We start from the raw sequence: 22,500 nt of genomic DNA on the forward strand, positions 1-22,500 counted from the left end.
TCTGAAACGGCAGCTTGGCCTCAGCGATCTATGAGAGACTTTATATATTCTGAGAGATACGGAGTAAGTAGATCGTCCATCTGGCTACGATACAATCTCGACACATACTATACGCACACTACGGAATGAAGGTGTAGCGGAAGCAGTAGACGCGATAGATCAGCAGTTCAGCACCGATTCGAATCACGTATAGTCCTTTAACATGCAAAGGCGTTGGACTAGTCAAGCCTCAAACAACTGGCGTTGCCACGAAGTAGATATATCAAGGCCCTGGCTTGCGCTATAATGAAGTTGTACAACGTGAATCCGAGTCTGGCCCCGGCTGCCTGGAAATTCAGGTTCTGGACCTGTGCTCCTTCGGGGTCGGTCACTGCAACACTGCCTGCACCTGGGCAACTCCTCCCCGTCTCCCTTTTCGTCTGGTCTGCTGGTCTTCTGCTCCCTGGCTTATCATGATTTAATGTCCTGTGCTCTTCACTGCCCAACATCCATTCTTTCCCCTTTTGCTTCGTAGCAGTCGGTCTCCTATCCCGGTCCTCAGGGTTCCAGGCTCACTGCTGCGCCAAACCCCACACTTTCCCCTTCTCTTAGGGATCGCTCTCAATAATTCTCTCTCGATCTTAAGCTGGCCAGCAAGGGTGAAACACAGCTGCGACCATATTTCCAATCGCATATCCAGGTTCCGAGGTAACAACAGCCCCCTCTAACCTGCGCCATCGTTAGTTTACGGTAACCGCTGTTGCTCAGTGCCAGTCGTGACCACCGCCGCATTGAACACTGAACACTGCTCCTATCTCCACTCCCTTCCTTAGCTGCTCGCTTGCGCCATCCGTCCCGCATCGGTCCACTGGGCACTGGCTCGCGTTCTTCAGTGATTCATGCTTGACCTGACGACAACTCTCGTACAACCTCCGCTGGCCGCCACTGCTTTGTCTATTCCTTTCCTTTCTTAGTCTGCTGCGCAGATTTGAACCTCCCATACACTGTCGCTAGTCGATCAGCCGTCTCTACCCCCTCACTCCAACGGGCCCAGTCGGTGGACGTCGCAATGGCCGACACCGCTGGCCTGAACCCCGGCGGTCCCGTCGCCGAGGACAACATTATCAATCGCCGCGGCAATGAGGGTATTTATCAGAGCTGTGTTAACCTCAAAAGGCGACTTGCAGAAGTCCCCAACTTTGAGCCATACCTACGAGAGGTGGAAGAAGAAGATCTAGCACAGGGAAACTCCGATCCCGTCGCCTCACTATGGAATTTCCTCCGACAAGGGTACCCCCTGTTGGCTATCTACAACGCTTCCGACCCCGGCGCACCCCTCGAAGTTGACACCACAAAGGTTCCCGAAGCCAGACGACCAAAGGCCGCTACATTTAAATTCCTCCAAGCCGCAATACAAGAGATGGCGTTTCCACAACAGGATTGTTTCCTCATCACAGATCTGTACGGCGAGAACACGATCGGTTTCACCAAGGTAATAAAGATGGTAAATCGGGTCTTAGACATCCTGGAGATTCAAGGCCAATTAAAGAAACCGTCCGATACTGCCATGGCTGCGCCTGCAGCAGGAAGGAAGCTCACTAAGAGAGAACACATTTTGAAGGAGTTGTTAGAAACAGAGCGCGACTACGTTCACCATCTCCAAAATCTGCAAGCGCTCAAAAAAGAGCTGGAGGACACCGGCGCTCTCACCGGTGATGCTAGTCATCAGATCTTCTTGAATCTAAACAACTTGCTCGATTTCTCCCAGCGATTCCTTATCAGACTCGAGCAACACTATGCTCGACCAGAGGAAAAGCAGAATTGGGGTGAATTGTTCATCCAACATGAGGAAGCTTTCCGTCAGTACGAGCCGTTTATTGCGAACCAAATGCGCTGTGATAAGACCTGTCAGAAGGAATGGGAAAAGATCCGGAACGCGCCACGCTCTATTGATCTCCAGCAGATGGTCGCGCAACCAGCCACACTCAACGGCTTTTTTGTGAAGCCTTTTCAGCGTTTGACCAAGTATCCTCTGATGCTTTCGGTTAGTACTTTCGAGTAGCGGCTATCCGCCGGAGTCCAGTTGCTGACTATGGTGAAAGGAATTACGCAAACAGATTGAGGACCCCGACCTTCAAGCCGATATCAAACGCGCCATCGATGCCATTCAGTCCGTACTAGACGCCGCCAACGATGCCATTGACAAGGAACAACTAGCGGCAGCATTTCTTGAATTGGACGAACGTGTTGATGACTGGAAAGCCCTAAAGATTGAATCGTTCGGCGAACTACTCCGTTTTGGTACCTTTACGGTAATCAAGAACGACAACAACAAGGATTCAGAGAGAGAGGTCAGTGCAGTTTCCTCCGCACAATTTACATTCGAAGATATCTACAGATGGGGTTTACCAAAACATGTGCTAATTTGTCTCCAATTCAGTACCACATTTATCTTTTTGAGCGAATCCTGCTTTGTTGCAAGGATATAAACCCCAACAAGCAGAAATCAAGATTGGTCGGCGGCAGCAAAGATAAGCCGAGTACTGCTAAGGGCAAGCCACGGCTCGTGCTCAAAGGTCGCATCTACATGGCAAATGTGACCGATATCGTCTGGCTACAAAAACCAGGTATGCAGAAGCCTATCAGAACTGTGAAAGACACTAAGACTTAATATGGGCTAGGCTCTTATCGTATTCAGATCTTCTGGAAAGGAGACCCTGGGGTAGTGGATAACTTTGTTATTCGCTATTCGAATGAGGACATGATGCGTAAATGGTACAAGGATATTAACACGCAGCGAGAAATACAGGCGGAGCAACGCAGTGCGCGCAATACTGGTACATCCGATTCCGAATTCACCTACATGAAATCTTTAAACATCTCGAACCCTTTCCAGCAGGAGTATGATGCCGAAGAACAGGCCACGAAAGAAGCAGCCTTCTTCTCCGAGTTTCCCATGAGTCGCAATGCTTCAAGCACAAGTCTTCGGACCCGATCTGCGACAGGTGGAAGCGGCGGCTCTGGTCCTCCGCTTTCCACTAACCGGGGCCCTGGCCGTTACCCAGCAATGCCCGACTCGACTTTATCCGTACACACGCAGTTCCCTGTTGGGAGTATGTCGCCAGGTGAACGAAACGGCAACTCATATTTCTCGCCCACGGAATCCGCCAGGTCGAGCTCACAATCAGCGGGGTATCCCTACAATCGTCAACTAACCCCGGTCACCCCATGGGCGGAAGACAACAATCGATACACGGCTCCTGCTTTGTCTCGTGCAACATCTAGGGATGGTCCGAACTCGGGCTACTTTAATGGCGCACCACCCAATGGGCGGAGTGCTCAACGTCCCTCTCTGCCTCCAATGTCAGCTAGTAGCCAAGCAGCGAACAGCGCGTCGCAGAGAATGCGGTCTGCGAGCAGCCCGGATATCCACCATCACAATCCTGAAATGCGTCGGTACATGGGTGCTCACACCATGCAGACGGTTGACAATGTGCCCGTCCCTCCAATTCCTGCTCATATGGCCAGCATGAAAGCGCCGGTCAGTCGGAGCCAAAACAACTCTCCAATAAACCACAACCTTCCTATCCGAACCAATCACCCTCATGCCTTCCATGAGCCTCAATATTCTGACGGGCAGCCGGGCGCACCCCCTTCGGATCAGCCAACATCTCCGTTAAGCCACGAACCTGAGGAGGAGCCGTTCATGCCGACGCAATTGAAGGCCAAAGTCAACTTTGACGAAAATTATGTGACACTGGTTATTTCCAGCAACATCATGTTCCGTACGCTCACCGATCGCGTTGACGCCAAACTCGCGAGATTTACCAATCGCTCAATCGGCAGCAAAACGGTCCGACTACGTTACCAAGACGAGGACGGCGACTTTGTGACGATCGATAGTGATGAGGCCGTCCAACTTGCATTTATGGAGTGGAAGGAGCAAAATCGCGAGGACCTTGCACGAGGTCAAGTGGGTGAGATCCAACTTTGGTGTCAACCGGTCGAGAACTAGACCGAGCCGCCTGCTCCCCATTATACCTCCCGCCCCCCTTCATCTCAGCTAGCGCTGAATTTCTCTTCTGAAAGTGCCTCGAGGAGCCGAAGTGGCAGAAGAGACGCAGCCTATTGTTGTCTCCTGGATGTATTTCGCCCGCTCATTAGTTCCAACTGGATTGGCTCGAGACCGCCCGAAGCTGCGTCTTCAATTCTCACATGATTCGGAAGACGACAGGAGGCTTGAAGACAAACCCCCTTTCATGAACATCTGATGGACTTTTTTGGTTTCGATGTCTGAACATTTTCTCTCCAAGAGGGAATTCTACCTATGATGATGTTTGTTCCATCTTGTTTCATCTATTCCCATCTATCCTTGCTTGCGAATTTCCAGGTCCACGGACTATGATTGCATGATGTATGTATAACGCTGCACGTTTTCCCGCAGGTTTTCCCAGATGAGGCGATGTATAGTGTTCTCGCATTGTTAGGGCTGGATCTTGTTGTCGGCGGGCTGAAACTGCGGTGTTTTTGTTGATTGTCTACGGACTAGACTTTGCTTATTGCATAAGAAGAGGTTCAGTTACAAATAATGAATGGGAAAGGTCAGATACCACCTCACATAGACTTGTGACGTTGCAGTGCTATCTTATTAGTCGAAGTGACGACGAGGCGGTGGAGGGAAAATTTGATTTATACTTTGCAGGGGGCCAGCGTGCTCTCTGATTCGGCGTTGGGCGCAGCTTGAAGAAGCAAAAACGTGGGTGTCTAAAAATACGGTAGTGATGTCGGCAGTGGCACAGAGTCTCTATACAATAATAATCCATACATGGAGACAGATTGTAAATTAGAGCTGAAGAGACCGGCATCGGCATCCTGGCAGGTTCGGATACTCTCCGAGACTGGCAGACAGACCCAGCCGATCGGGAGGATCCAGAGGTCCAGACAAGGTTCCTGGAGGCAAGATCTGGGAAAGGCTTGGTACTCGACTGATAGACAGCCTGGCGTCGCAAAATGAGGCATTTTCTGTTCCAGCTGGTCGCCCAACGAGAAAGATGTTTGGGCGGTGCAGTCGATGCGCGATTACAATTGAGACACAGGTTGATGCCCTGTGTCGTCCTGATTTGGTTGCTGAAAGTGCTATTCGCCTTATATAAAAGCTGTCGCCTCTCTGGATATCCACTTTCTTCTTCCAAGTTCTTCCCCATCATTTCTCCCCTAATCTTCTGTTAGACTTTTACAATATCATCACTTTTTACTACTAGTTAATCCCATCATGTCCTTCTCCGGACGTCGCGTGAGCATTCTGCGCCCTTCCAACCGACGCTTCTCGGTGGGCAAGGAGCTGTCAAACAACGGTGCGTTTCTTGGCTTCTTTTGCTTTTCCCGGAGAAATACTCCATCTGCTCTTCTTCTCCAGACTAATATCGATTGCCAGAACTCCAATCCGAAACCCATCGTCAATTCCGAACCGCCCACGAAGGTCACCGTCCTCATGCTGGTCTTGACGCCTCCCGTGCCTCCACTGGTGTCGTCTGGTTAGTATAACAAACCCTGTTTGCAATCCTCGTCCCTGAGACAAAACTAGGTGTACCGAACGTGCCTCCGAACACGGCTACTCAGAGGACCCTACTGGCTGGGCCAATCTTGGCCAGGGTGCCCCCGAAGCCGACGATGAGATCGAAGGAAGCTTTCCCCGTCCCGAAACTATCCCCATCAGCTCCGCTGCTCGAGAATACGGACCGACGGCCGGTATCAAACCCCTCCGCGCCGCTGTCGCCCGCCTATACAATGAACACTACCGCCAGGGCAAAGAGAGTCAGTATACATGGGAGAATGTGTGCATCGTCCCCGGTGGACGTGCGGGTTTGATTCGAATTGCAGCCATTCTCGGCAACTCATACCTCTCGTTCCCCATCCCCGATTACTCTGCGTACTCGGAGATGTTGAGTTTGTTCAAGAATATTGCTCCCATCCCGATGCCACTCGCGCAGGAAGATCATTACCACATCCACCCTGATAAGATTGCGGAGGAAATCGCTCGTGGAACGTCGGTTATCCTGACTTCGAACCCGCGAAACCCTACCGGTCACTTCATTTCCGGCGAGGAGCTGGCCAACATCCAGGACATCTGTCGAGACCGCGCGACTCTCATCCTGGATGAGTTTTATGGTGGTTACAACTACACCACCGACTGCGACGGCACAACCATTAGCGGTGCTGCAAACGTCATCGACGTAAACAAGGATGGTATGGTGCTCCAAGGACCATTGTTGAGAAATACTGACGAAATAGACGTTCTCCTAATCGACGGCCTCACAAAGCGTTTCCGCCTGCCAGGCTGGCGTATCGCCTGGGTCGTTGGTCCCAAGGAATTCATTGACGCCCTCGGCTCCGCAGGCTCCTACCTCGACGGTGGCGCCAACGCGCCCTTCCAAGAAGCCGCCATCCCCATGCTCGAGCCGTCTCTTGTGCACCAGGAGATGAAGGCCCTGCAAAGTCACTTCCGCGAGAAGCGCGATTTCGTCCTCAAGCGTCTGCACGAGATCGGTTTCCGCGTCCAGGACGTCCCGCAAGCGACCTTCTACATTTGGCTCGACCTGACCTCGCTTGACCCGCCGCTTCCCAAGGAGGCCAACATCTCCGACGGTCTGAACTTCTTCAACGCCCTTCTCAGCGAGAAAGTCATTGTTGTACCGGGTATCTTCTTCGACCTGAACCCGGCTAAGAGACGTGATCTTTTCGACAGCCCTTGCCACCACTTTGTCCGCTTGAGTTACGGGCCGAAGATGGATGTGCTGAAGATGGGTCTTGATGGTATTGAGCGGGTCATTCGTCGTGCTAGAGGGGAGCACTATGAGCCTACGGCGATGGACGAGGAGGCTATTCAGGATGATTAGATGCATTTGCATTGTATTGCGATAGGTTATAGACGGTAGACATTATTAATTATAGAACATCATCATATACAAATGAACTATAGATCACGTGATGTCTTTCTCCGCAGCTTGTCTTGTCCGCATCGTCATTTCCAAAACTCTCCACGAGCACGGCGCGAAAGCGTCGCATCAGCAAGAAAATAGCGGCTCACAATGCGACTTCAAGTCTTTAGTTCCAGATGAATAGAAGCCAAATCAAACGCCTGAAATGCCGCCATCACGATCACCAACAACCCCGATCCCAGCAAACCGCAACCGCAAGGGCACCACCCTCTCCCGCTTCCTAAACTACACCGTCTTCATCTTCCTTTCCATAATTCTCTTATGCCTAATTGTTCTCACGCCGGCCGATGCAATCTACCAATGCTACGTCACGCACCGCCTGACCAACATCTTCATCATAACGGGTGGATACATTGTGACCTTCCTGCTTGCGGTCCTGATCTACGCGACGCGCATTTACACGAATCGCAGCGTTCTAGGTGGAATTCCGAAGGCCTGGATACCCGTTGAGAAAGAGGATGTTGGGAAGAGCGTGAGGAGGCTTGTTGTCGAGGGGCTGGGGAGGAGTGCGCTGATTGCGAGGGGTGCGAGACCTAGGAGTTTACACGGTACAAACGGCGCGAGGAATGGGGAGGCTGGCGCTGGCGCTGGCGAGGTTGGCGATGGCGAAGAAAGGGAGGGTTTACTCAGGGGGTTCGACTACGATATCGACCCTGCGAATCCGCCGTGGGGAGTTATCGAGCATCCTGGGTGGTCGACGCCCGAATCAGCTTTATCTGCGTCTGCACCGGACCAGGGGGCATCGGAGGGCGACGCACCTGCCCCGGGTCTATGCTACCGCACCGTGATCCGCGAACTTCCGCACCTCATCGAAGCCAAGGCCGTTTCCCTCGCTCCCCCAGATCCGATCTTCACGCTTGCTCCTCCGAACCAGACGCATCCCAACGCAGACGAAGACCAAGAAACCCTTCGAATTCCAGATACCCGCATCGTGGCTATCCTTCGCCGCTCCGGTACAATGTCCCTGCGCAACTACATCAACCACCTAATCTCTCTTTCGATCCTGCACCCGCCGGAAATAGGACTAGAGTTTCTGTCGCTGTACGAGCGCGCCCGTTTCTCGGGCAAGGATCTATACGAGGATGAGTTCCGTACATTGATGGGTGTTTTTGCGGATGTACTGCGGGGAATGAGGTTCGATCACGAGCAGCATCGGCTTCTTATGGACATGGAAGGTGAGGACGGCGATCTAGGCCGTTCAATAGCGGATACACACTCTCTCTTTGGCTCACGGTCCGAATCAGTCATCGGCCCGTCAGACGAGGAGGGCGAGACGGACACAGATACACTTGGTTCCGTGAACATTCATCGTCTCGACTCGCCCCGTCGCCGGCCACGGCCCCGTTCTCGCCCGGCGTACGGGTACGACTATACCTACAACTATGCGAGCGGCAGTCTCCAGGTCGAGGGCACTGGTCCAAACTCCAGGCCCTCACCAAGTCGACGCCACAGCCGAATCGAATTCGGCGGAGACGGAGCTGGGGGTGAAAGTATGATGCAGTACTGGCCGCCCGCCAGAACCCCTTCCACGCATTCGCTGCGGCCGGCCCGGTCAAATGGCTCGGCGTCGGGAGTGAGTTTAAGCTCGGCATCCCGGTCGGGCTCGGACTCTGCTTCCGGGGGTGGCAGTGCGAGTGGCGGGAGCGTGATCCGGCTGGCTGATGCGCGGACGGAGAGCGTTTCGGGATTGCCGTATGTCCTCGGTGGGGGGAGGTAGGGTTTGTTCCGTTCTCGGATGCCAATTTCTAGACTATTATGGTCTACAGTGTATTTGCTCGAGTAGCTTTGTTTTTTGCTGTATATAGAGATACCCAGCCTTCCTCCCCTATTATAATATTATAATCCGGACCTCCAATGGAGAGCAGTTTACAAGCTCGACTGTATTGACCGTTTACGATAGCGGAGAGGCTGTAGAATTATGATTTTATATTTGTATCCCTTATGTACTTATATAATGTGTCAATCATCACGGAGAGATGGAGACCAAGAAAATATCCAAATCTACCCTGGAAAGTGTCAGGTCCAGTCAAGTCAAAAAAGCAGGTATCCTAACCCCCGGAAACCCATGGTCTAACAGCACCGAGTAAAACAGTAAAGAGAAAAGTTAAGAATAAAAAGAAAGAAAAGGAAACAACGCTCAATCGTAAGAATCATGCGAAATGTACAGAGAAGCGGAAGGTGGTGTGTCATATCGACTCGACCCGGTTCTTGAAGTTGCTGGTTGAAGGTGAGCAAGCCCGGGAGGGAAAGATGACGAGCGGGCGAGTAGGGAAGAATGTCTTCTCTCGATGGATGATATCATGAATTCATGATAAAGACGAATGGGGAAGAGAGCGAGGGACGAATGGTCTAGTCATCCTCGCCTCCCAATTCGGAAGTATCCACCCAGCCGCGAGACATCTCGACGGCTTTCGTCCACTTCTTGTACATCTTCTTGCTTTGTTCGGGGGAGATGGCAGGTTGGAAGGAGGTCCGGTTCGCGCGGTTCATGTTCTTGAGCTCGTCGAATTCCTTCCAGATGTCAATGGCGAAACCGGCGGCAATGGCAGCGCCGAGCGCTGTCGTCTCGTGCATGGCTGGTCGTTCAACGGGGATTTGGATTATATCTGCTTGAGTCTGAAGGGGGGGAAAGTTAGTTTTTACTTCCTTCAAGAACTGTTGATAGGGTTAGGGTTGGAACTCACCTGCATGCAGATATCGGAATTACTCATTCCTCCGTCAACGGCGAGCTCGGAAAGTGCATGACCACTGTCCATCTCCATGGCGTCGAGGATGGCCTTGGTCTGGAAGCAGGCGGCTTCCATGGTGGCACGCGCGATGTGACCACGTTGTGTATGTTGTGTGATTCCGACTGAATTGATCAGCCACAGCCGGAGCTAGATGGAGGGATATACTCACAAATTGTTCCCTTAGCGTCATCGATCCAGTATGGCGCGAAGAGGCCACTGAAGGCTGTGACGAAGATGCATCCTCCGTTGTCTGGAACCATTGCCGCCAGGTCACTCACTTTACGCGAGTCTCGGAAAAAGCCCATGTTGTTCATGAGGAATGAGACACCACTTCCCGCAACAGCTACACTTCCCTCAAGGGCATACACCGGCTTCCGGTTCTTTCCTAGCTGGAAACCGACCGTGCCAAGCAGGCCGTGCTTCGAGATCACAGGCTTCTCTCCAACATTGTACAGGAGGAAACATCCTGTACCGTAGGTGTTCTTCGCTGTACCCGGCGTGAACGCACAGTGGCCAACAAGCGCTGCAGATTGGTCTCCAAGGTCACTAGTGATCGGGACGCCCTCTAAAGGACCTGATCTGACGTAACCGAAACCATCCGGGTCAGAGGATGGGAGAATCTTAGGCAGGCGGATCTTCTTAGGATCCAGTTCGAAGAAGTCCAATAGTCGCTTGTCGTAATCAAGCGTTTCGAGGTTCATCAACATGGTTCTTGAGGCATTTGTAACATCCGTTACATGGTGCTTTCCCTCCAAGCCACCGTTCAGGTTGTAGATGAGCCATGAGTCAACAGTACCGAAAGCGAGGCGTCCTTCATCGTACGCTTGTTTGACGACCTCATTATGACGGAGTAACCACACTAGTGAGACAGACGCAGGATATGTGGATAGCGGCAGACCGCAAATGTCCTTCAGCTCGTCGGCACCCTTTTGCGCTTTCAATTCTCGAACAAGGGCCTTTGTTCGGGTATCGGGCCAAGCAATCGAGGGACACAGAGGCTCACCAGTTTCCCAATCCCAGCAGAGGACTGTTTCACGTTGGCTGGTGAGACCAATTGCTTCAATGTCTGACTTGGAGTGGCCGAGGGCGAGGAATGTTTTCATGGCCTCTTCAATGCAGGTGTAGACGGAGTCCACCATCTCATATGGATCTTGTTCGTGCCATCTAAGTCGAGGATAGATACGTTAGCAAGAAGAAAAAGCGAGCCCCTCGGAACCGTGGAAATCTCACCCTGATTGCTCGTGAAGTTGACGGTATTCCGCCTGGTATTTGGCAATGGGGTTTCCCACGCAGTCAAAGATGATGAATCGCGTACTCGTAGTACCCTGATCAATGGCACCAATGAAACGTTCCTTCAAATCATCTTGCCGTCGATCCTCGTCCATAAGCAAGGACCGGTCACCGTCGATTGACTGACGGGCATGGATGCGAACTTGGTGGTGCTGCTCTTCATTGGCATCGATCTCGGCGTCGAGCTCGGACATGTCAAAGGGGTTCTTGCGCATGGTGACTGTGCGGTGTTCGTCGAGGAATCGACGAGGAAGAGGGGCAGAGGTGGAATAGGCGACAAAGACAGATAGGTGATAGAACGATTACGTCCCCGGGTCAACAGTTGTTACAGCAGAGCGGAGAGTAGGGCGAGTCAGGAATTGAGCTACGGTCTGGAGTAAACGAGGAGGGGAGAGGAGAGGGAACAAATAGGGTACAGTGGATGTGAAAAAGAGAGAGGGCGAGAGAGGACGAGAAGAGGCCAAGATGAACGCAATCCGGATGGTGACGTAGACAGAGACGACTCGGAGACTGTGGGGAGCCCGCAACCTGGTTCAACGACGCTCTGAGTAATTGGGAGAGGGAAAGTGGCGACGGGGGATCAATTGATTAATCAATGACAACAGACAGCAAGAAGGCAGAAGAGAATAAACCGGGGGATGATTAAGTATTACTGTTCTTACTGACAACAACTGAGATCATCGAGAGGGAAGGCTGAGGAAACCGGCTGGAGAGACTCGAGGAGGGGCACCGGAGGGGGAAGAGGCCTCTTTAGTAGGCAGGCAGTGGGCACGCTCCCAGTTCCAGACAGTCAGGGATCGTCTCCAAGCGTTCTATCAACGTACCTGCTTGAGACTCCCGCGACTGTGGAATAATCTGGATTTAACAGTTATCAAGGATTCCAGGATGACTATGACGGAGAAGGTGGGGGCGTGGGGAAGCATGACTGCGATCCCTCCGTTATTATTTGCGCTTCAGTTCCAGGCTCTTCTTTTCCCTCTTTTTTTCTGATCAGACGACCTTCTGCGCTGCCTCCAGACATCCTTCCCCTGGCCTGCAGTTACGAATCCGAATGCTTGTCGTCTATATACTGCCCACATGCGGAAGGTTAGCCAGGCCCCTGGAGGCTGGAGCTCCCGCGCCCTCCCCGGCTGTCCTTCCGCTTCCTGAGTCGAACACGCTGAATTGGTCTCGGCCCTCGCGACGCGCCCTCACATGACTGTTCGACTGTTCGTTCATTTTTCGCTGCAGAAGACTATCGCCGCCCATCAGTCAATCATCGGCTTTCCAGAAGCCCAGCACTGTCGAACCCTTCAAGGGAACCCCTGCCGGGCCCCGTCCCTTTTTCCCGGTCACCTGGTCTGTACGGACCGTAGACTATCGATGTTGGGTCCTGATCGTCTGTGCACCTGACAGTCTCTAAATTTCCCCCTGCTGCAAATCTAGACCCCCCGTTCCTCCCCCAGCCCCTGCCCGTCCTCTGATTCACGGAGAAATTATGGAAATTTTGTCCCTTGATCCAGATTGCCTCCCCTCGGCTCTCGCCATTCTGCTCCAGATAACCCAATCCTCTGGGCTCGGCTTGGCGCTCTAGGTATGGTTGTCGGCATTGAGTTGTCCCGACTACTATATTAAGTCTATCAAATTGCCCGGAATCCGGAGTTTGGGGTAGTCGCTTGGTCTGTCTGTCACATGGTCCTCCAGTGCCTTCTCCGGCTTCCCTTTCTGGATATAGGTGTACTTGAGACCTCCCCTCCAGCTTGCCAGGGCTAGAGGTATGCGTTGGTGTATGCAGGATTTTTCATATGTATGCTAGTTATACAGTACAGTGGCCGAGAAATGCCCGCTTTCACCCTATCAACATGCTATGTATGAGCTTGAGTTGTTTCGAATCCCTATTGAACAGACAAAAATATAAGACAGCAAGGAAAAGTGGATCTAAGAGATATAAAACGACAGAACGACTATTCTGCAGACACTTGTGATGCCGGCTCTTGAACACCCTGGGACGGGGTAAGGTTCGTTGGCTGGATGGGTTCAGGCAGTTTCATAGGCGCATCGGCCGGCACGACAAGCCTATCGAGATTCTCACCCCTCAAGACCTTCTCCATTTCCTCCTTGGTCAGTGTCTCGTACTTAATCAGCGCCTTGGTTAGCAACTCTAGTTCGTGTCTCTTCTCCGTCAAGATGTTAGTGGCGCGCAGGCGAGCTTCCTCAACCAGCCGTCGAACCTCAGCCTCAATTTCCTGCTTCGTTTCAGAAGACAAGCTGTCATAATTGCCGTAGAGGTCAACGTTTCCAAGTTTCTTAGAGTATCCAAAACGCGTGACAAGCATAAAGGCGGTTCGCGTGGCACTCTCGAGGTCCTGCGGAGAATTAGTATCCACTCAAAAGCTTTGATATACTGATTGCGAACTTACCGCTAAGATACCGCTGGTGACCTGGTCTTCCCCAAAGATCAGCTCTTCTGCCACCCTACCGCCCATAGAGATGTCAATGTCGCTCAAGTACTGGACGTAATTCCTTGAGACCATATCCATTTCCGGCAAGAAGTGGGTTGATCCAAGAGTCATTCCTCGAGGCATGATTGTGATTTTGTACAGAGGCGTAGAAGACGGCGAGAAATAGGCAACCAGCGCATGTCCAGCCTCGTGGTAGGCAGTCAGAAGCTTGTCTTTGTCCTGGATAATCCTGCTGCGAGCCTCTGCACCCATGATGATCTTGTCCTTGGCATAGTCAAAATCCTTGGGCGTAACTTTGTTTTGCTTGTTCCTGCTGGCAAAGATGGCGGCCTGGTTAACCAAGTTTTCCAGATCAGCGCCAGAGAAGCCACTTGTGCCACGTGCAATCACTGCCACATCAACATCGGTACCAATTTGAACGTTCTTCATGTGATGCTTCAGGATGTCCATTCGTCCTCGAACATCAGGAAGGTCGACAACAACTTTCCGGTCGAAGCGACCAGGACGAGTCAAGGCTTTGTCAAGCAGTTCAGGATAATTGGTAGCGGCCAAGATAATGACACCGGTAGATTGCGAGAATCCGTCAAGTTCGGTCAGTAACTGGTTCAGAGTCTGTTTCACGTAGGCAGCGTCCCGCTCGTTTCTCTTCGCGCCAATGGCATCAAGTTCGTCAATGAAGATGATCGCGGGGGACTTATTCCGGGCCTGACTGAAGAGTTCGCGGACACGCTTAGCACCGACGCCTACGTATACCTCATCGAACTCAGAGCCAGACATGTAGAAGAAAGGAACACCAGCTTCGCCTGCAACAGCGCGAGCGAGCAAGGTCTTTCCGGTACCTGGAGGCCCAACAAGCAGAACTCCCTTAGGGAGTTTTCCACCAAGAGAAGAGAATCGATCCGGATTCAGCAGAAATTCGACTAGTTCCTGGAGCTCATCCTTTGCCTCGTCACATCCATGAACATCGCTGAACCGGACGGTTTGGTGCTCTGGCTGCGCTTCATTGCTGTGGGGACCTTTGATATTCTTCATGACGCCTGTGGTTTCGAGAACAATTGAAAGTACAATCATCGACGTGTAGGCGAAGGCACAGAAGTAAACAATGAACTTGACCCAACGAAACACGGTGCTTCCCAGAGATTCCTCGACAACAACGTACAGAGGAGCATCTTTGGCACCAGTCCCTGACTGCTTAGTAGAGGAAATCCCAATTTGTCCACCCTGGTTCTGGGCTGCGATAGCTTGTCCGACGGCTTGGATTTGATCAGAGCGGAGACCTTGGTTGAGGTTCGATGCCGACGCCGACACAACACCTCCACCAACACGCTCCAAGGCTTTCAGATAAATTTGCTCCGAGAGTGCGTTACTCGAGAAATGGCCGCTTCTGTACCGCTCGATCACAATGGCAGGCATGTTGGCTCGGAGAAGGGCCTGGTAAAATGCATTTTGAGCGCTGACGCTGTTTGGGTTGTTATTCGCGGTTTTTTCCTTTTGCGCTAGCAATCCATGAGATGGCCCTCCAAAAAGAAACCGTTGGTGTCGTAGGTAGTCGGCCGCGAGAGCAGGACGAGCGCGATTTAGCGGCGGAGCGAGTGTCGAGTATTTTCTGGCAGACAGTACGTGGCAATGACGAGCAGTAATGGACGACGTGACTATGGAATTGTCTGAAAGCACCATTCACGTCAGATGTATCCATTTAAAGGGAGAACATGCGCTTACTGTGGAACAAGGTCCGTGATAATTGATGTAAAGGTGGGTTGTAGGCTCCAGTGGCGACAGCCTCAACAGGCGACGAAACGCGCGCAGAGCACTGACAGAATATCAACACATGGCCAGAACGTAACATAACATTGAATCTGCCTGACAAGGTAGATGAACTAACCTCCGTATGTAGGCGTCGTGAATCTTGGAGTGCGATACCCGGGGTCGCGGAGAATTGGCCGATGCGATACAAGTGAGTATTTAGCACCTTCGACATCGATGACCTGGATCCGAATGCCAATGTATTCTAAAATACACGCAATCTATTAGATGTATAACTCTTGCACGTATATGCAACTGCCCTTACCGGCTTAAGAATCGGAAGTTGGAAGGCCATATTCGGAGTAAGTAAGCGGCGCTTGGCCGCGAGACCACAAGAGAAAGCCCCGGGGGATAAGGGGGAGTTGAGAGACACTAGGTAGGAATTAAGAATAAGAGATATTGCTCAAATGTCGCATACACTTTCCCCCGATCGCACACAAATGGCAGGATGAAACGAGGGAACTTGATGATGACTGCTTCTAAGTAGGAGGCGGCGGCGGCGAAAGCCAATTGTTGGGTCTGGCCACTTTGGCCTGAATACCTCGCCGTACTTCTTACTAGGTCACGTGCTGATACGGTTCCTTCCATAGGTATCTAAACTCCGCTATTTTCGGAGCAACCTAAGGTAGACTCGTTCTCTTCCAAATCACAAGGAAAACAAACTTCTTGATATACCTACAGATTGACTGGCTGCTTGCTGTGCTCTAGTTTCAGTTGTCCTTCGTCTTGGGAGATTTGGATCCCCTTACAACTTGGCATATTGCCGGAACCAAGTTGCGTCCTCGAGCTACATACGACATGACAGGTTGCAAGTTATTGACTCGTCTGAGTTTTGATTCAGAGACAGGTGACTTACTCTAGTCACCTCCTGAGGCTCCCTGTTCCTATATATATATCTGTTTGCCACTCTCATTGCTAGGTGGTAGCTAAGCTTATCTCTGCTCGCCGAGTCAATCATATATCTCCAAGTCATTCTACAGGCGAATGGGGCAGGAAATCTGACGACGAAGTTAATGGCTGCACTTTGCTTTAAGTCAGAACGACAATGTCCCCAAGGGCTATTTTCCTCTTGGGCGCACCCACATTCTCGAGTTTACGGTGGGAAGAAAGCGACTTGCTCAGTGAATCTGTGCCGCCCTTTCAAACCTCCAAAATACGCCATGGGACATCCCGAATGTTTCCAGCCACCAATCCAATTAAATGGAGGCTGCTACCGGCATGTCTGGTTCCAGAAACGCCTCAAAGCAGAACCCCGTTGGAGACAACAGGAGGAACTCAGTTCTTCACAATTTATGACCTCGCAATGCCCATTGGCTTACAAGCAATAGAACAAGAGAACTCGGAATTGTCTCAATTCTACGACCATTCCTTCACAGTCCACGAGACATCAGAGATATCTGCACCTGGCACACTATTGGGTGATTCCACCATGGACAGTGGTCAATGGACTGCAAGCATAGATACCTCCATTGCGACAAATGATGAGAGAGAAACCTCAGCTGTGCGGCCATACATTCAGGGCAGCGTCACGAATCTGCAAGATATACCTAATACAGTGTATTTGAACTCTATTGTACCACAAACTATGACGATCAACCTCATCGTTGCCATCATAGATATCCGGCCTCCTCGCCGTATTGTGACGAGACAGTGGAAAAGAGAGCAAGATCTGGTTGAAGTGGTGGTAGGAGATGAGACGAGAACGGGGTTTGCGGTTACTTTTTGGCTCCCTCCGTCGGACAACAAGGTGGTCACTGCTCGCGGATGCGGCGATGGGGCTGGGGAAGAGCTACGAGCGTCGTTGATGCAACTACGACCACGAGATATTGTTCTGCTACGCACGGTGGGACTGGGCTGCTTCCGGGACCGGGTGTATGGGCAGAGCTTGCGGAAAGGACTCACCAAAATCGACCTGCTGCATCGCCAACAAGTTGACGCAACTGACACAGGCGGGATTTACAAATTGCGGGACATTCTTAACCATGTTGCCAAGGACGATGATCTGCCGTTGGTGAAGGTGCGCAAGGTACACGAGTGGATCAGACGATTCGTCCCGGAAGCAGCAGGCGGTAGTAACAGGAAACGTCGAAGGATTGCGACTTTGCCTCCTGATTCTCAGGACGGAATGTTATAATTAGAAACGGCAGTTTGATGCTCTTGGTTATGGAATCTGGGGTATTCGGTTCCCGAACATGATTGGGAAGCAATGGTTGGGTTATACTATAGTGATGTTACTGTCACCTCGGGAGTAGGGGCCTGGGCAATGCTGTGATGGAATTGCAGTTAATAGTCTGTTTGATGCTGGCGTTTTCAACGCTCACTTGATCAGTTCTGTAACATATCCCCCGGGCCCCTGAAATCATATGCGACTGATTTTCTTTGTCCCGGAGTTGCATGACACCCGCCGAGGGTCACGAGCTGTAGCTGTACTCGGTTCGGGTGGATGTACATAGCAGGTCCTCTAAATTGCACCACTAATTATGGAGTGCTTGGAGGCAATGCGTGCCAGGCTGTCAGGCTGTCAGACCGTCAGACCGTCAGTCCTGTCAATGCTGTCAATAAAAAAGTAGAGCACTGTGCAAAGGGGACTGGTCAATGACCGAAATCCAGGGGTTTTAAGCCCCACGAAGGCCACCTGATCGGAAACACTGCGCCTGATCGTACTGCACTGGTACTGGTAATCTATCCGGCCAATAATGCTTGCGAGTCCTGCCCCTGTGGCGGCCGCAAGCAGCAGGCTAGTCCCGGGCTTGATCCACGGTGGTATCGTACATTACCCAGTTTCTTCCTCTTTTAGTTCAAGCTCAACGTGTTCTCCTGGCGTTTTATACTCTCTCCCTCCCTGGGATCGATCTTGTCTCTTGGGTTTCATACTGGAATTTCACAGCGGCATATCACTTCAATAATTGACGAATACTCCTACCGACGGTTGTCATCCGCCTCGTTTCCAATCCTCCCTGCGGACCTCCTCTCGTTGAATCCCGCCCGCATCGCAGCTCCGTCTCCGTCGCTCGTTCTTAGACCAATAGATTCTTGAATTAATCCCAGTCTACCGCAATAATGAAGGGTACGTACCTCCGTCAATTGCTACCGAGGGAGAGCTTATTCTGACTTTGTTACCAGCTCTCATTCTTGTCGGTGGTTTTGGCACCCGCCTGCGGCCTCTTGTGAGCAGAACCCCTCTCCGATCGTTTCGACGCTCCAGTCCTTGATAAATCAGGAAGCTAACATCATTTCTGTTTGGTAGACCCTTACACTTCCCAAGCCCCTGGTAGAGTTTGGTAACCGCCCTATGATCCTGCACCAAGTTGAGAGCTTGGCTGCTGCTGGTGTGACGGACATAGTTCTAGCTGTCAACTACCGCCCAGATGTTATGGTTTCTGCCCTGAAGAAGGTATGCAGCCCCGCTTATTATGTGAAACCTTGCAGATGCTTACAATGTTGCGGCGGAATAGTACGAAGAACAGTACAATGTCAAGATCGAATTCTCCGTCGAGACCGAACCCCTCGGCACCGCTGGTCCTCTGAAACTTGCAGAGGACATTCTCGGCAAAGACGACTCTCCGTTTTTCGTCCTCAATTCCGATGTCATTTGTGACTACCCTTTTCAACAACTAGCCGAGTTTCACAAGCGCCACGGTGATGAAGGAACTATTGTCGTCACCAAGGTGGACGAGCCCTCAAAGTACGGTGTTGTCGTCCACAAGCCCAACCACCCCACGCGCATCGACCGATTCGTCGAGAAGCCCGTCGAATTCGTCGGTAACCGCATCAACGCCGGAATGTACATCCTGAACCCGAGCGTTCTGAAGCGCATTGAGCTGCGCCCTACCTCCATTGAGCAAGAGACTTTCCCCGCCATCGTCCGGGACGGCCAGCTTCACTCATTTGACCTGGAGGGCTTCTGGATGGACGTTGGTCAACCCAAGGATTTCCTTACCGGAACCTGCCTATACCTCACATCCCTTACAAAGCGCAACTCGAAGCTACTCGCCCCCAGTTCGGAGCCCTATGTGTACGGTGGGAACGTCATGGTCGACCCTAGCGCGAAGATTGGAAAGAACTGCCGCATTGGCCCCAATGTGGTTATCGGCCCGAACGTCGTGATTGGCGACGGTGTCCGTCTGCAACGCTGCGTTCTCATGGAGAACAGCAAGGTCAAGGACCATGCTTGGATCAAGTCAACCATCGTTGGATGGAACAGCTCCGTCGGCCGATGGGCCCGTCTGGAGAATGTGACCGTTCTCGGTGACGATGTGACGATTGGTGACGAGATCTATGTCAACGGCGGCTCCATCCTGCCACACAAGAGCATCAAGCAGAACATTGATGGTAAGTTGACCCCAACCAGCAAGTCATATCATTTCGAGTACTAAACCATTCTCAGTCCCTGCGATTATCATGTAAACGCCAATTCATAACCCACGCCTTCCTCCCCTCTCCTTCTCGCTTCTCTCGAAATACCTCAGTTGCATAGACCGGAGTCGATTTGTGCCTTTACCACCGCCGATTTCAGACATACCACTGATCGGTTGACGCCCAACCCTCTTCAACTTCTCCCATTCGTCCGGTCCCAATTCATAAACTGCTACTCACCTTGACGGTGAAGCAATGCTTGCTTGAAATCGAGCTCTTTAATCCTGTGCTTGACAGCCTTAGTAATCGATTTCTTGATATCTTCTTTGTCTTTGGACTTCGACACCTCATACTTTCCACTTTCATACATTCCTCTTCACTTTTTGCAAGTCGTGGTTCTATATTTATACATACCATACACATATCCATACATAATCTGCTTCTCTCCCGATTGTCCGGTTTGTCTTCTGTCTTTTGTCCTCGTCACAGAGTGCACTTACCCCTTCCCACTTTATTACCTTTCATCTTCTTCTGTTCTCCCCTTTCTTTTATTGATGGTTAGCCTCCGTTCTGGCTCGGAGATTACGGGTTCAATTCAGAAACTGGGCTACTATCACGTTACTTTACTGTTTAATGATGTACGTGGATGAGGAATGTAAATATGGAACCAAAGAGAAGAAGATAACAAAATAAGAGAAAGGAAATTGAAACAAGACGTCCAAATTCTTGCAAGTCTACTGATGCACTCATTCATCTATTATTCATTATTATTATCTTTGATGCTAGCTAGTATGTGCCTGTCGTCCTATATGGTAGGTGTGGTAGTATACATGAAGATCTGCCGGAGACTAATAGAACTTGTGTAAAGAGCTAAAAGGAAAAAAGGAAATAGATAACGACAAAGCAAGCCCGAAATATAGGAGCCCTAAACTCTCAATAGAGTGCCCTACTCCTTCACACCACTCCTCTCCTCCTCCTCATCAAGCAGGTCATCCCACAGGATCCTCAACTCCTCCATCTGCCTCCAACACTCCCTTCCCAGCCCTTCAAACCGTTCCTTCTCCTCGGCCGTAAGATCGACCGCGCCGCGCTTCCGCCTCCTGGCCCTGTCCTCAGCTAGAACCGCCGACCCGACAACGCCTCCATAGCCCCATCCATCAACTTCCGTGGACGCCGAAGAGCCTACACCCAGCCGAGACGCCGAAGAGCCCCATTTCACGCGGCCGCCGCCGCGTTCTCGGTAAGGTGCCTCGGCGGCGTCGAGCTCAGATTGCGGGGAGAGGGCGAGCCAGACGGGGGAGATAGCACCGAGATAGGTGGAAAGCGTATGCCAGGGAGAGCCGAGCATGCGGGCTAGCCAGAAAGCGGCGACCATGGAGTATATGAGGATTGTCGGGAGGGGAATGATGGCCGTGGCACAGATACCGGGATGGCCGAGGTATGTGTTTGGCGGGGTTGAGGAGGTGGGCTGGTTATTTTCGGAGCCGGAGTCGAAGTCGGGTGAGTAGAAGCTCTTTACCCAGGGAGCGGTGCCTGGGAGGTCGGAGGTGAGGGATAGAAGATCTGTCAGGCACTTCGATGACTCGTAAGGAGCACGAGACCGGAGACCCTGGATATCCTCGATATCAAAGACCCTGATGGTTGCTTCAGTGCTGGACAGCCATATGACGCGACCAGGCCCGTTGGGAGAGCCGGATCGGTGTAGGAGAGGCATGACATTGTGCGTGAGCATGTAGTGGCCGAAGACATTGGCGCAGAAGACCGTGCCCAGGCGGGGTTCTTTTTCTGCGAGGTTCGATGTCTGGTTCTCTGTTATAAGGCCAGTCGACGCAACCTTGTAGCTCGGCCAGGTCGTCGCATGAATGATGTCGGTGCAAACGTTCCAGACGGCGGAAGGCCAATCGAGACCTGTCCATCCTCCTATACCGGCATTGAGCACAATCGCGTCGAGTTTGGGGAAGGTTTTGTTCAAGCGGCGGGACAACGCGCGGACAGAGAGGAGGTTGCAGAGGTCGACATTTTCAGGGACGAATGTGACCCGAGCGGCGGCGGAGGGATCGGAGGTGGAGGTGCGGAGGTGATTTTGTAGGCTGCGGAGTGTGTCGTTGCCCTTTTTCGTGCTCCGGGTGGTGAAGATGACTGTCAATGAACGATGGTTGTTCTGGGACGAGGCTAGAAATTCATCTGCAAGGCGGCAACACGTTGAATATCCCAGGCCACTGTGGACGTGCAAAGACCCCAAGGGGCAACAGTCAGGAACGAGCACCACCAATGGAAATAACGAGATGAGGAGTTGCAGAGCGGGGGTTCACTGTACCTATTCGCACCCGTCACGAGCACATAGACCTTGTCCTCAAGGCCTGGCAGGCCGTGTGTAGGCATAGTTTTTCGATTGCACTGGACCGGTCGAGTTCTTGATGCGGCAACCGTCCGCGCTGGAAACTCGTCGGGTGATTGGTGCATGCATTGTTTTGTCGGATAACGTAAGCGGCCTCTCTCAGACTAATTATGTACATAAGACGAGAAGGCATCCGTCCTCCTTCAGACGCTTCATCTTGAGCACTTGGTGACCGGAAACCACCCTTGTTTGTCATAAACTGGTCTTAGTGAATTGGGGCTGTCAAAGGATCATATCACACCCGCCTTTCTGAAAACCATACTAGAAACTCATTAGTGCATCGGACATCGATTCCTATCTCGATGGGCCCCCATATCATTATCGCAGCCTTCACGTCGTCCGATAGGCCCTGGCAGTGATGTCAGACTTGCCGAGGCTGGTTTTATTATCTACCCTACCTAGTCGATCGCGCCCCATACAAATGATACCTGGGGTAGGATATACACTGGGATGAGGTGGAATTATGAGGGGACGCCCGCTGATTACCTCGTATTCGAATTGTCTAG

The 22,500-nt window shown here is 51.8% G+C and overlaps 8 protein-coding genes across 8 annotated transcripts; 5 read left to right on the top strand and 3 right to left on the bottom strand.

The window, feature by feature from the left end:
* Positions 1 to 1,048: 1,048 nt before the first annotated feature.
* DSM5745_10977 (Rho family guanine nucleotide exchange factor CDC24) lies at positions 1,049 to 3,994 on the top strand (the record flags this gene model as incomplete). The annotated part of the gene is made up of 4 exons (XM_026752993.1): positions 1,049 to 2,023; positions 2,082 to 2,330; positions 2,420 to 2,606; positions 2,661 to 3,994. The coding sequence occupies 4 exons, from the start codon at positions 1,049 to 1,051 to the stop codon at positions 3,992 to 3,994; spliced, it is 2,745 nt and encodes a 914-aa protein (XP_026598631.1).
* Positions 3,995 to 5,251: 1,257 nt separating this feature from the next.
* DSM5745_10978 (pyridoxal phosphate-dependent aminotransferase) lies at positions 5,252 to 6,875 on the top strand (the record flags this gene model as incomplete). The annotated part of the gene is made up of 3 exons (XM_026752994.1): positions 5,252 to 5,333; positions 5,414 to 5,513; positions 5,564 to 6,875. The coding sequence occupies 3 exons, from the start codon at positions 5,252 to 5,254 to the stop codon at positions 6,873 to 6,875; spliced, it is 1,494 nt and encodes a 497-aa protein (XP_026598632.1).
* A 247-nt stretch (positions 6,876 to 7,122) lies between these two features.
* Positions 7,123 to 8,694, top strand: DSM5745_10979 (uncharacterized protein; the record flags this gene model as incomplete). The annotated part of the gene is made up of 1 exon (XM_026752995.1): positions 7,123 to 8,694. The coding sequence occupies one exon, from the start codon at positions 7,123 to 7,125 to the stop codon at positions 8,692 to 8,694; it is 1,572 nt and encodes a 523-aa protein (XP_026598633.1).
* Positions 8,695 to 9,326: 632 nt separating this feature from the next.
* On the bottom strand, positions 9,327 to 11,211 carry DSM5745_10980 (glycerol kinase; the record flags this gene model as incomplete). Its single annotated transcript, XM_026752996.1, has 4 exons — positions 9,327 to 9,593; positions 9,662 to 9,828; positions 9,876 to 10,870; positions 10,937 to 11,211. The coding sequence occupies 4 exons, from the start codon at positions 11,209 to 11,211 to the stop codon at positions 9,327 to 9,329; spliced, it is 1,704 nt and encodes a 567-aa protein (XP_026598634.1).
* A 1,728-nt stretch (positions 11,212 to 12,939) lies between these two features.
* On the bottom strand, positions 12,940 to 15,535 carry DSM5745_10981 (i-AAA protease YME1; the record flags this gene model as incomplete). Its single annotated transcript, XM_026752997.1, has 5 exons — positions 12,940 to 13,341; positions 13,396 to 15,089; positions 15,157 to 15,247; positions 15,320 to 15,445; positions 15,506 to 15,535. The coding sequence occupies 5 exons, from the start codon at positions 15,533 to 15,535 to the stop codon at positions 12,940 to 12,942; spliced, it is 2,343 nt and encodes a 780-aa protein (XP_026598635.1).
* Positions 15,536 to 16,543: 1,008 nt separating this feature from the next.
* On the top strand, positions 16,544 to 17,374 carry DSM5745_10982 (uncharacterized protein; the record flags this gene model as incomplete). The annotated part of the gene is made up of 1 exon (XM_026752998.1): positions 16,544 to 17,374. One exon carries the CDS (start codon positions 16,544 to 16,546, stop codon positions 17,372 to 17,374), a length of 831 nt encoding a protein of 276 aa, XP_026598636.1.
* A 926-nt stretch (positions 17,375 to 18,300) lies between these two features.
* On the top strand, positions 18,301 to 19,647 carry DSM5745_10983 (mannose-1-phosphate guanyltransferase; the record flags this gene model as incomplete). Its single annotated transcript, XM_026752999.1, has 5 exons — positions 18,301 to 18,307; positions 18,364 to 18,407; positions 18,488 to 18,634; positions 18,696 to 19,572; positions 19,628 to 19,647. The coding sequence occupies 5 exons, from the start codon at positions 18,301 to 18,303 to the stop codon at positions 19,645 to 19,647; spliced, it is 1,095 nt and encodes a 364-aa protein (XP_026598637.1).
* Positions 19,648 to 20,542: 895 nt separating this feature from the next.
* On the bottom strand, positions 20,543 to 21,978 carry DSM5745_10984 (3-keto-steroid reductase; the record flags this gene model as incomplete). Its single annotated transcript, XM_026753000.1, has 2 exons — positions 20,543 to 21,815; positions 21,914 to 21,978. 2 exons carry the CDS (start codon positions 21,976 to 21,978, stop codon positions 20,543 to 20,545), a joined length of 1,338 nt encoding a protein of 445 aa, XP_026598638.1.
* Positions 21,979 to 22,500: the final 522 nt, after the last annotated feature.

The sequence above is a fragment of the Aspergillus mulundensis genome (genome assembly GCF_003369625.1).
Source record: "Aspergillus mulundensis strain DSM 5745 chromosome Unknown scaffold_17, whole genome shotgun sequence".
In the NCBI taxonomy this organism is placed as follows: Eukaryota; Fungi; Ascomycota; class Eurotiomycetes; order Eurotiales; family Aspergillaceae; genus Aspergillus; species Aspergillus mulundensis.